General features: G+C 36.8%; 1 protein-coding gene across 1 annotated transcript; it reads right to left on the bottom strand.

The window, feature by feature from the left end:
* Nucleotides 1–7079: 7079 nt before the first annotated feature.
* On the bottom strand, nucleotides 7080–8662 carry LOC125226232 (cuticle protein 19-like). The gene is made up of 4 exons (XM_048130151.1): nucleotides 8606–8662; nucleotides 7639–7791; nucleotides 7393–7559; nucleotides 7080–7176 (listed from the first exon to the last, which is right to left on the bottom strand). The coding sequence occupies exons 1-4, from the start codon at nucleotides 8615–8617 to the stop codon at nucleotides 7113–7115; spliced, it is 396 nt and encodes a 131-aa protein (XP_047986108.1). The 5' UTR covers nucleotides 8618–8662; the 3' UTR covers nucleotides 7080–7112.
* Between the last annotated feature and the right edge of the window lie 4203 nt (nucleotides 8663–12865).

The following is a 12865-nucleotide window of genomic DNA, read 5'->3' as shown; positions in this document are numbered from 1 at the left end:
CATGACCGTGATGCTCATGACCGTGATGCTCATGACCATGATGCTCATGACCATGATGCTCATGACCATGATGCTCATGACCATGATGCTCATGACCATGATGCTCATGACCATGATGCTCATGACCATGATGCTCATGACCATGATGCTCATGACCATGATGCTCATGACCATGATGCTCATGACCATGATGCTCATGACCATGATGCTCATGACCATGATGCTCATGACCATGATGCTCATGACCATGATGCTCATGACCATGATGCTCATGACCATGATGCTCATGATGCTCATGATGCTCATGCTCCATGATGCTCATGACCATGATGCTCTGACCATGATGCTCCATGATGCTCATGACCATGATGCTCATGACCATGATGCTCATGACCATGAAGCTCATGACCATGATGCTCATGACCATGATGCTCATGACCATGATGCTCATGACCATGATGATGAAGTCCATGATGTTCATGACCGTGTTGATGACTAAGATGATGGAGTCCATGATGTTCATGATCGTGATGATGATGGCTATGGTGATGGAGTCCATGAAGTTCGAGTCCATGGTGACCGTGATGTTGGAGTCCGTGATCATGGTGAATATGATGATGGTGGCCGTGATGATGGAGACCATGATGTTGATGTCCATGATGGTGATGACCATGGTGTACGCTGTATTTCACGTCTGCTTGGAATCTGTAACAGTTATTTGAAATAGGTGGTCAGTTATAAAATGTAGCTTAATTTGACGTTTATTGCTAAAGTGGAATTTGGTCAGGTTAATGAATTGTTACTAGTTTCATATTTTGAGTACTACTTTTTATTGTTCAGTTTGAAAGAACTCAAAAATGAAAGAGAAACGTATTTTTTAATTTTTCAAAAAAACTGCTATTTTAATGCGAAAATCCCTTTTTATTACTACTTCGAGCAGAACAAACGTCAAGACTCAACTTAATGACGTCACATGTGTTATTTCATGTTACACCTAAGAAAACGACAAAATCATTCCTATAACCATAGTTTTAACAGTCAGCTTAAACAGTCCGAGATGTTTGACTGTCAAGTGTCACTGTCAATAAATATTGAATAACTACGAGCTACGGAATGTGGAAGTATAAGTCCACAGAAATCTGTCAAAGTAAAACAGTCGAAAAATGACGTGTCAAAACCTTATGTACCTGCAATTGCAGCGCCACCTATCTATGGATTTGTATGTGCACTTCTGATACCTCAAAGGTTTCGCTCCTTACCTCTAATCTCCATACTAAGAGCGGTGATAAGTGTCACAGTCAAACTCTAGTGAATCCTAACCGGAAGATTTTTTTTATTATAGTGGCAGCTCTGAATAGCCTGAATCAACTACGTAACGTCACTTCCTGTTTTAAACTATTTTTAAGAATTTTTTACTAAAAATATGGAAAAAAAATATTAAAAAATATATTTTTGTAATCTACAGGCGTATATCTCGAAATGGTTTTCGATTAAGGGATATTGAAAATTTGAAACGTTGTCAATTCGTACAAAACGTTACTGGGGATTTAAAAACACATGAACCTGAGATACGGATAAATCAAACCACTTTCTGAGTTATTCCTACAGAAAGTCATAAGTATTAAGATTTCATTTGTTCTTCGCCCCGCTCCCTCTCAGGTCATCCTTTTTTTAATTGCCCCTCTATAGAACGCAAGGGTTTCTTTAGTTTGACTCACCCATGTTTGTCGGCGTGATATTCCACATGCCTCACGTGGCCGTCGGGCTGGTGCAGGCTGTAGCGGCCCTTCACGACGTCGCCGTCGCGGTGCTCCTGCTGCATCTTTATGTCGTGAGTGTGGGGGTCTTCTACGGAGTACTCAAACTCGTACTTGGGATGCCTCTGAATTGAGTTGAGAACACAATTTATTGAAAAAATAAGCCACGAAGCTACTCTCACTTAAAAAGTAATATCTAACCCGTTGCGAGTAGCGTGCGCCGTCTCTATGGTACGTTTGAAAATGTTCGGGAATAGTCAGTCTCATCTGCGGCGGCGGGAATACGGCGAGCAACCACTTCTCTCAAACATTTGCAAGCATCATTGAAACTGATTAGAATGACAGAACCTATAAGTGAGTTAGTTTTTCTGCGGTATGTATTTTAAGTACGTCAAACGAGGGGGCTTCAAAACGCAGGGGCGACTTTGAAAATTTAGTTGTAAAGTCACATTGTAAGTAAATTCGAGATTTTCTGTGGTAGATTGACAGGAATATTTTATTGATCTAACTAGTTTATATAAACAGTTTCAGGAAAATAATGAATATTGTTAATTTTACAATCCGGCTAAAAAGAGTAGAAATTAAAAAGTGGCAACATTGTAGTATCCCTTTCAAATCAATAATTGTGAGAAAACGGGACAACACTACGATGTTGCAACTTTTTAAATTCTACTCTTTTTGGTCAGACTGTAAAGCCGTTCCAATATCATCAAAGTAACCCCAAATTTTCCTAAAGCCACCCCGGTTGACCGTTATTACATAACAAATGCAGTTGTTTCTTTTATGGAAAACAACCCTTAAAAAAATTTTCATTTTCTAAGTTATAGTTACCAATTCTATCTAAAAAGACAACCAAATTTTTTGAAGTATAACCAAATTCATAAAAGTATTCTAAAGTGATCAAGCCGATAAAGTTCGTTTGTCCTTTTCTATCACACCAATACGTCGGAAAGGGACAAACGAACTTTATGGGCTTGATAACTTTAGAGTACGTTTATGTTCATAAACGGGGGTTAATCTAAGAAAACTTACATGGTGTTCGTATTCATGGTGACCATGTTCATGATGCTCATGAATAGGGATTACATGGCGCGTTTCATGATCATGCGAGCGCGCATGCCCGTGGTGACCGTGGCCGTGATGGATTCCATGCGCCGCATGGCCATGCAGCCAATGAGCCACGCCGTGACTGTGGAGCCCATCTTCTGCTTCCTCGGCCACTACCGTAGCCACGAGAACCGCGAAACACAAGACCTAATAAGAAATGAATTAAAGAAATCACACAAGGACAAATCAACTAAACATGTCAACTTTGATCAAAAATGAAAAGAGTTATCTTATGACTTTAATTCTACGGACTTCAGTCTACGGGTCCATATTTTCAACCGTTTCTCGTGAATTTATGTAACCAGATTCAATGTCTCAAAATATTTTTATTGATCTAGTTTTTGCATTTTTTTTTTAACAAGCAACGTAGTATGTACAGAGGACTTTAGGTGGAATGCTGCACAGACAAATAACAATTGTGTTTTTAGCACTTTAAAATTATAGCTAAAGGTCAGCTGTAGCATATATATTATGTATTATACCTTAGAAAACATTTAGATTTTTCCTTTGATCCTATCCAGAACAAAGTGAGGATGGCTACTGACGATAATGTGCAAAAATTCTGGTTTTATGACATGAAAATCAAGGTAATACGGATTTCTCTGTAATAGTCCAACTCATGAGGTACGGCGTTGCGTGAAAAACTGATTTCCTTTGGCAGGGTTCGGTCTAAAAAGTCGCATTTTTATGCAAAGTGCAAGCACAACAGTAAAAAAATTGATCGGCCCGATTCGAACTTGTAATCTGTCAAACATTAGCTCTAGATAGGACATGGATTGTAAGTCATCGTCAGTTTCAAATGTAACATTCATATGTGGAGAAATGTTTTTGACGATACATAATCAGGCATGTTTTAAAAATATTTTTCGCAAACATGGTATGAAATATTGATGTTATGTGCCTTATAATTGGCAGCGAAGTATGACGTTGCAGGTGCGGCTAGGACGATTGATAGATAATGGAATTTCATACAAACCTTGCAGGCCAAGGCCGGCAAAGTCCTCTTTTTTAATTTCCAAAGACAGATAATTGTGACATAACATCCAGGTATTTAGCCAATTAAAAAAAAAAACTATAAGGGGCTTTATAGACGTGCCGACTGCAACTGGTACAGGCCCTAGACAATATTTGATTTTAGGGTGCGTTTTCATACAAAAAAATTTTTTTTCGTTTTTTTTTTTATTTTTTTTTTAACTTTTTCTTTTTTTATAAGCGTATACGGGTTATCAAAGGGGAACGAAAATTCGATTATTTTTGCGCTACGACGCACCGTTTAGGAGATACAGCCATCCAAAGTTACTATTTTCAGTAGACTTTATTTATTTCATACCATGTTTGAGAAAAGCACTATACATACCTCGGCGGGAAATGGGGTTGCCCGCCTCAGACCTATCCGACCTCGCTTCGCTCGGCCGTCTATATGTCTTCGGCCGGCAACCCCTTTTGTCCCGGCCTCTGTAGTAATGTACTATTAAAGTGGCTATAATAGTACATTTCGTTATAAGTGCGAGAAGTATGTCATGACATCACTAGGACCGAGACATTTTGCCACGAGCGGCACGCGAGTGGCAAAACTCGAGACAAGTGAAGAATGACATTCTCGCACGTGTGACGAACGATGTTTTTTTAATACAGTTGCGAAAAAACATTACTACAACGAAATAAAACGATAAACAATCCGAACTCCCAATTTTCGCATTGACATTGACGTACCTATCTTTGAAGCTTTGAAACTTGCGTTATGCTTGCGTTCATATTTTCGATTTTGCTATCCATCCAACACAATTTATTTATTTCATTGTGTGCCATATAAACATAAACATTACGATTTGGGACGATTGTTTAATATGTACCTACATTTTAATTTTAAATCCATTTATGACTCGAAGTATTGCAAATAACTTATTCGTAACTCGTGTCGATTTAAAACACTTCCTTCGGTCGTGTTTTAATTTATCGCCACTCGTTTCGAACTTCCTTTTTTACGCACTTGTATCGTAATGTAGTATTTTAATACAGTTGCTCAAAAAGTGCCCGTTTTTTGGCTGTTTAGCGTGCGAGAAGTTGGTTTTTACGCACTCGTGCGTAAAAAGTATGCGTTTTATTTTACGACTACTTACCGAGCTGTTTTAATATTAAGTATATTTTACTAAGACGAAATAATAGTATTTTATGCAACAGGCGTTTAAAGGAGGTCAAAAAAGACGAGTGACGTGGGTAACAAATGTAACAATTTGAGGCGAAGCCGAAAATTGTTATTAAGACGCCACGACTCCACGAGTATTTTTTGACTCAGTTAAACACCGTTGCTTACAATACTTTTTCTACGACCATGCACTTACTTTTGAATAGTTATCTTAATAACTTTCGAGAAATTCGCACTGTTTCCTATAAGTATATTGACTTGTCCTCTGCAATGTTTCTGCACTCACCCTGTCGCTCCCACTCCCCGCGCCGCCGCCCACCCCCGGCCGGCGCCCCGCGGCCCGCTATATCCCTTTAAAGGCTACTTAACAATGCTTTAAGAGCTATATCGTATGCTTGGTTGCGCGGTGCGTCGGGCGGGGGCGGGCATCTTTTATGTAGGGTTTTAGCGATCTATGCACGACACGGTAAATGATGAATAACAACACGGGAGTAGAAAAATGTATAAACATACTATAAAGTGATTAATGTTTAAAACATTGATATTTCATATGTAATTGTTTATTTTTAGTCATACTAAACATAATTTATAAAATAGTTTATCTGTACTGAAAACATTTTTTCAGTACAGATGGTGTTTTTTTTACGCACTAGTGCGAGAAGTGGTTCATTATATGCCAGGTCGAAACTTCGGAGGCTCATCTGTACTGAAAAACGTCGTACGATACACGTGCGAAAACGTTCCTTTTTTACGCACTTGTATCGTAATGTACTATTTTATTTCTATAAAAAAAACTAAAATGTAATTGTTACCTAATGTCTGTATATTTAAGACAGTTTACTGATTTCAGTTTACCTATTCCGAAATTCCTATTTCGAACAGACTGCCAAGTTTATTATTATTAAAAGTCATCCAAAGTGTATTAAATATTGACAATCCATTTGACCACATAATATGTGGTCAATACGATAATATAATATTATTAGGTATCATGTTTGAATTGATTTACCTAAAAAAAAATATGACAACAGGATATACTTTTTCAAGTTGTTCTGCAATTACAGAACAATTAACGCATTAATGCCTCATTTTCGGCTTATGTATTGTGTGTATACTGATTCATAGTGCTCCTGAAGACGGGCCAACTATGAGTAAGTAAAGTACAATTATGTGTATTTAAGTATTCGGTTCTCTAAATTTATTACTTATGTGGAAGCCTTAACATGTAAAATCTCTTATACCTAGTTATACTTTTAATAATTATTAAAATAAATTTTATGTTTAACTTGAAAGAAAATGTATATCAGACTTACCTACTGAATAATTTTTACTAAACAAACAAACTTTTACTTGTGATTTTGAGACGAAATATAAACGTGGAGGACAATTTTCCTCAAAAAAAGTTTAGTTTATTAGTATTAATTACGAGTTTAGTTTATAGTTTAGTCAAAAATTGAGTATTGAAATCATCATCATTATCATCACATCAGCCTTTTACTACCCACTGTTCAGCATAGGCCTCTCTTCTAGTACGCCACTTTTCCCGGTCCTGTGCTATAGTCATTCTGTTGTGATCCGCAATAAAATTGTCTGTGTCGCCAACGAGCCAACGGATGCCAAGCGCTCAGGTGCCGTAGCCGAATTGCATTTCTGCGACGCGAAACGAAAACGAAACGCCGCGAAAGGTAGTCTGGCTCTGTCGCGCCAATACGCAAGAGCGATAGAGATAGATACCTATGAGCGTTTCGTTTGTGCCATTCGGCTACGTACCCAGATCAATAAGCGGCCACCATTCCGTTAATAATGTTAGTTCATCTGTCATTGAAATAACCTATATATGGTATATCTAGATTATCTAGCTACTGCTTCGAAATAAAGCAGGATATGACAGTTATGACATTGTGTGCTCCAAGTTGAAAGAAAGAACTTATTTACTTCGCTTAATTCGGTCACTCGTTGTAATGTTTATCTTTTATACTTAGGTACTTTAATGTTGTAATAAGAAACAAACTTAAGTATTTTTTTTAAACAAACTTTATTGTCAAAATACTATTTTTATATTTAAATAATAATTGGTCAAATATGGTTAGTAGAAACAAACGTTAATGGTGATGGTGGTGCTCCGGTACGATGTGGTGGGTGCTGTGCTTCACCTCAGCGTGGAAACTGCAAACAAAATAATGAATTAGTAAATGATCAATTAACTACAAAATTAAAATAGATACAATATCTTCAGTCACATGGAGATATTTGTGTGTATTCTTTCATAACTTGACGTGTCTCTTTGGGTAAGCAAATTAAAATAACTACCTACTTAGGTACATTTCTAACAACAAAAACATGCCATGAGCTGAGACACAGTTGAGAAATAAAACAACTAACCCAGTCTTCTTATCGCTTTCGTAGTGCACGTCCCTGACGGAGCCGTCGGGCTCGTGCAGGCTGTAGAAGCCCTTGACGACGTCGCCGTCGCGGTGCTCGTGCTGCGTCTTGTGGTCGCCCGTGTGCTTGTCCGAGACCTCGTACTTGAACTCATACTTGGGATGCGTCTGTAACACAATTCAACTGTCAGTGTGTAGGCAAAACAAAAGAAGGCATTGTAACAGACTTATGTTGTTTGTTGCTTACGTAGTAGTCGACATGTTTCTCGTGGCCGTGGTGGTCCTTGATGACGACCGGCTCCGCGTGCCCGTCGTGCTTGGAGATGTGCTGCGAGGAGTGCGCGTGCTCGTGCCCGTGCTGGGACATCACTGCGCTGACGAAAGCCGCAAGGCATATTACCTGTGTAATTGCGCGTATTTTCAAAAGTACTCGTTTTATTTTAAAGTTATGTAATGTTATTGAAAATGGATGAACAGATTCTGTATGTAGGTCTTATTTACTTAAATAAACACACTATTTTTGCCTATTATTAAGTTTAAACTATATTAGTATAGCATCAAGTAGCACGATCAAACTGTTACTAAGTAAACAATCTTATGATAGTTGAGGAGTGTCTTTTCAAAAGGGATTATTTCCACTTTGTACTTTTTTTGGGAAATCGAGAAAAACATAATTCAACGGTATTGATTTTGAAATTAATATTTAATTTGCAAAATTGTAATATTGTAAGTTGACGTTAATGCTATGATTACACCAAACGTAACATGTGTACCTAAATAAATATGTAATTACCATATGTTTTGAGAATTAAGCACTTTTGATGCGAACTTTTGGGAATTAAGCCCTTTTGTTGTGGCCTTGTAGCGTAAATGTTATTATTTTAAAAAAGTTTTATTTTATTTTTGGATTTTGTATTAAGTTAGTTGATATCAATGTTGTTGTACTACATACATTGGTTTAACCACATAAATAATCATTACACATTTTTCAAAGTGTGTTCTAAACTTTGATGTTACCCTTTTTTTTAAAGATCAAGGCGAGACTTTTTGAGCTTTAATCTCAAAACAACACGTAATTTTCTATACTAAAAAGAACTGCGTTCATAGTTAAAAAAAAAGAAAAAATGGAAATAAGCCCTTTTGAAAAGACACTCCTCAGTTGAATAGTTGTGTTCTAATGAATTGTGATGATTATGATAATACGTCATCCTTACCTTAAAGTACATTTTAAATAATATTTAGCTAACTGTGTTGTTTGGTGAAAAGACAAGTGTAAACTGTTAAATGTGTAAAACAAACTACTCATTTTATAATTCGAAATAACGCAACCATCAGTGATAAAATGTACAGTTGTTGAAATTCAGGTCTCTGTATCAGTAAAAGCTCTGTGTATGGATATTTCGTAAACTTAAGAATTCTTTCACTGATATCATGTTCGTAAGATTATAAATTAAAATTGCATTATTTCGTTTTTGCTAATTACATGTACTCAGTGCTTTGAGGTCCTTGGCAAATCGATGAAATTTTGAAAAAAGTGTGTAAGTATCTATCTATCGATTTAGTAATTCTAACATGAAAATAATTAATTCAACTATTAAATTGAGCTGAGTGTCTAACCTGTTTTCGTTTACCAGTTACCAAGGCCCGACTTACGAACTCAAATATATTTTCTTCTCACTCTAATATATTTAAATCGTGTTACATCTGACATTTCCTTCATTCACAATGAGGAGGCACACTGACATTTTATCCCGCCAGGCGGCGCCTGTGCAAGTGTCTAGGATGGGTCTAGGCATGTCACTGTCATTCATATGTAAAAGAGAAAAAAAAAATCATCTCTTCGCTTTTACGTATGAAATTCTTTATCTGTGCAATGGACTAATAATGTGGCGCCATCTGTCATAACCTTTGAGTGTGCCTCCTCATTCTCATTGTATAAACCTGGGAAAACTTTTTATAAAACGATGAATATATATTTTACAAAATCAAGTCCTTTATTTCCATTTATAAATATAGACGGTAGACCAAACATTACCTAAGTACAGGGATATACATTTCTTAACATAAAGTCAGTCATCATTATGTATTTGTATAAACGTGAATGAATTAAATATTAACATACCTACTTATGTGTAGTTAATAGTTATTATTGATGTTGTTGATTACTTAAACGTTACTAATAACAGTGCATGACTCCAAAAACCATAAATATGTTTGTTAAGTAATGATCAATTAAAACAACACCCGTGTCAATTAATTTTAACGCGAGATGGTGGAATTGATCGCTTTTCAATATTTAAACATTCTGTGTTTGGGCTGTCTTAATTATTACACGACAGTAAATTACTCCTTACACTTACGATATCAATCGATTTGCAAATTCAGTGTTATAAAAGAATGTTTCGTTTTTTGAAATGTATCAGTTGTCAATTGTTTTCTCTTACGAGAACAGCTTCAAGATTTACTCTTGTTCAAATGTATTTCAAGGTAAATTGTATATTTTTAATTGACTTAATGACCGGGATATAGGGATATTTTCAGAATTTGGGACCCCCCAATTAGCGGAAGTTGTTAACAAAAATTAACGACCGGACGGAAAATTAACGATTGACGACCGGTCTGGGTCAATCGGTAGTGACCCTGCCTGCTAAGCCGCAGTCCTGAGTTCGAATCCCGGTAAGGGCATTTATTTGTGTGATGAGCACAGATATTTGTTCCTGAATCATGGATGTTTTCTATGTATACAGGGTGATTCATGAGTCGTGAGCAGGAGTGAACAGGGTACTGGGGAGGGTCACGCTGAGCAACTTTCATAATGGGGCAACACTGAATTGTGATTATTTTTCTTAACTATGACTTAATTGATAAGTACTTAATTGATAGCTAATTATCAATTACGTTCTAATTATGACTTAATTGATGATTAAAGTTAATGACTTTATTATCAATTACGTTCTAATTATGACTTAATTGATGATTAAAGTTAATCACTTAATTATCAATTACGTTTTAATTATGACTTAATTGATGATTAAAGTTAATCACTTTAATCATCAATTAAGTCATAATTAGAACGTAATTGATAATTAGCTATCAATTAAGTACTTATCAATTAAGTCATAGTTAAGAAAAAAAAATTACACAATTTAGTGTTGCCCCATTATGAAAGTTGCTCAGTGTGACCCTCCCCAGTACCCTGTTCACTCCTGCTCACGACTCATGAATCACCCTGTATAAGTATGTATTTACTGACTTGCTTATTGTTTGCAAAAAAATAAGCAAGTCAGCATTTGCACTACAGAATCTTGCTAAGGTTGTAGATAGGAAGGCATTGTTAACTGCATACCATGGCCTTGTGGAATCGATATTACGGTATGGAGTGATATTTTGGGGGAACTCTGTATATAGAGACGCAATTTTTATAGCCCAAAAAAGGTGCGTACGAGCGATTTCTGGAATCGGTATGCGAGAAGGCTGTGCTCCGCACTTTAAACTTTTAAATATTTTAACTTTCCCAGCACTGTACATCTTTGAAATGGCAAATTTTGTAAAAAGTAATCCGCATTTATATACAATGGTGTCACAGCAAAGCAGACTTCCTGTGCGGTCTCAATACAGAATAAAATATCTAGCACTAGACACAATACTGCCTTATTCAGTAAAAGCGTACTGGGAATGGCTTGCAAGATATATAATAAGATCCCTGACCATATAAAAACCCAAAACATAAACTTGTTTAAGAAGCAATTGAAAACTTATTTAATAAGTAAAATATATTATTCGATTAACGACTTTTTTAATGACATATAAATAAATTGTAAATCGTATTATTTTAAGTATTTTAATTGATTTGAATTGTATCTTGTTTCATGAATTATTGTTATATATTCTGTTATTTCTTCTCTCTTATTTAGTGTTGTGACTTCATCTGTTTATATTTGTAAGAATTTAATATGTACCTTAACTAGTTATAAGTTAGGATATTCATATTTTGTACGCCCATAGGCAGAACACAGAGGCTCTCTATGCATGTACTTATATTAAGACCGTTTTAACACCTGTGTTATACAAATAAATATTATTCTATTCTATTCTATTCTATTCTATCTATTTAAGTATGTATATCGTCGCTTAGTACCCATAGTATAAGCTTTGCTTAGTTTGGGGCTAAGTTGATCTGTGTAAAAGGTGTTCCCAATATTTGTATTTTTTTTAACTCGCTGTCAGTTTTGTGACGACAATGAAGCATAAAATCTGTCTAAAAATTTACTTTTTGCACATTCTGAATGTATATTATGGCTTAAAGTTTATATTATTAACACAAAAACTTAAAGCTTAACTGACAGTGAGTTAATTTTTGTTAACAACTTTCGCTAATTGGGGTTGCCCAAATTCTGGAAATGCCCATAGACCGTGATTACCTATTTGATTTTTGTCAAGCTCCCGATATTTCGACGTAGTTACATGTATCATGATCACGGAAAACGATCAATGTAATTTCGAGCTGAGTATGAGCGTTACGCATTTCACTGTAACTATCCTAAGTACTTCTATACCTACAGTAGGCCTAGCACATGATGGCCGCGGGAGTATGTCGCCGCGAGATAGACTACCCGTCCTTATGCCTACAGGTGTTGTGTCTCGCTAGTCTGGTGGGGTTGGTGGTGGCGCAGCACGGGCACGAGCACGCGCACTCCTCGCAGCACATCTCCAAGCACGACGGGCACGCGGAGCCGGTCCTCATCAAGGACCACCACGGCCACGAGAAACACGTCGACTACTACTTAAGCAACAAACAACTTTAGTCTGTTACAGTGCCTTCTTTTGTTTTGCCTACACACTGACAGTTGAATTGTGTTACAGACGCATCCCAAGTACAAGTTCGAGTACAAAGTGGAGGACAAGCACACGGGCGACCACAAGACGCAGCACGAGCACCGCGACGGCGACGTCGTTAAGGGCTTCTACAGCCTGCACGAGCCCGACGGCTCCGTCAGGGACGTGCACTACGAGAGTGATAAGAAGACCGGGTGAGGGATTATACCGGTTCTGTTGAACTTATTAATTATGCTTCATAGATGCTCTCTGTCATCTGCGGCACTGATGTCGATGCTCTCTGCCATCACGGGTTCTCATGTCAAAGAAGCGCATGCCGCTTCTCAAGACACGCGATGTTCCATGACATTCGCCTTCTTTAAAAAATAGCATTTTGATACAACGAGGAATCGCTGCCAGCATCTATGCAACAGTGTTCTTGGTCATAATATAAGTAGTATAGTTTTTTTATAGATTAAGGTTACATAGTTAAGTATTTGTGGATTTTTTTGTCTCCATAAATTAATAACCGTTTTTTTTCAGATTTCACGCTGAGGTGAAACACAGCACTCACCACATTGTTCCCAAACATCATCAACATTAACAGTGACCTATCTAAATACCTATTTTATTTTTTACGCAAGTCTAGATTGTAATTG

This window comes from Leguminivora glycinivorella, chromosome 5 (assembly GCF_023078275.1).
Source record: "Leguminivora glycinivorella isolate SPB_JAAS2020 chromosome 5, LegGlyc_1.1, whole genome shotgun sequence".
In the NCBI taxonomy this organism is placed as follows: Eukaryota; Metazoa; Arthropoda; class Insecta; order Lepidoptera; family Tortricidae; genus Leguminivora; species Leguminivora glycinivorella.
The sequence above is the reverse complement of the archived record's forward strand: the minus strand, read 5'-3'. Positions and strand labels throughout refer to the sequence as shown.

Bases quoted from the DNA above. Each gene is read 5' to 3' on its own strand.
- LOC125226232 (XM_048130151.1), bottom strand. The intron at 7,560-7,638 runs GTAAGCAACAAA...ATTGTGTTACAG, and splicing joins AGAAACATGTCGACTACTAC to ACGCATCCCAAGTATGAGTT. The intron at 7,177-7,392 runs GTTAGTTGTTTT...TTTTGTTTGCAG, and splicing joins GAAAGCGATAAGAAGACTGG to TTTCCACGCTGAGGTGAAGC.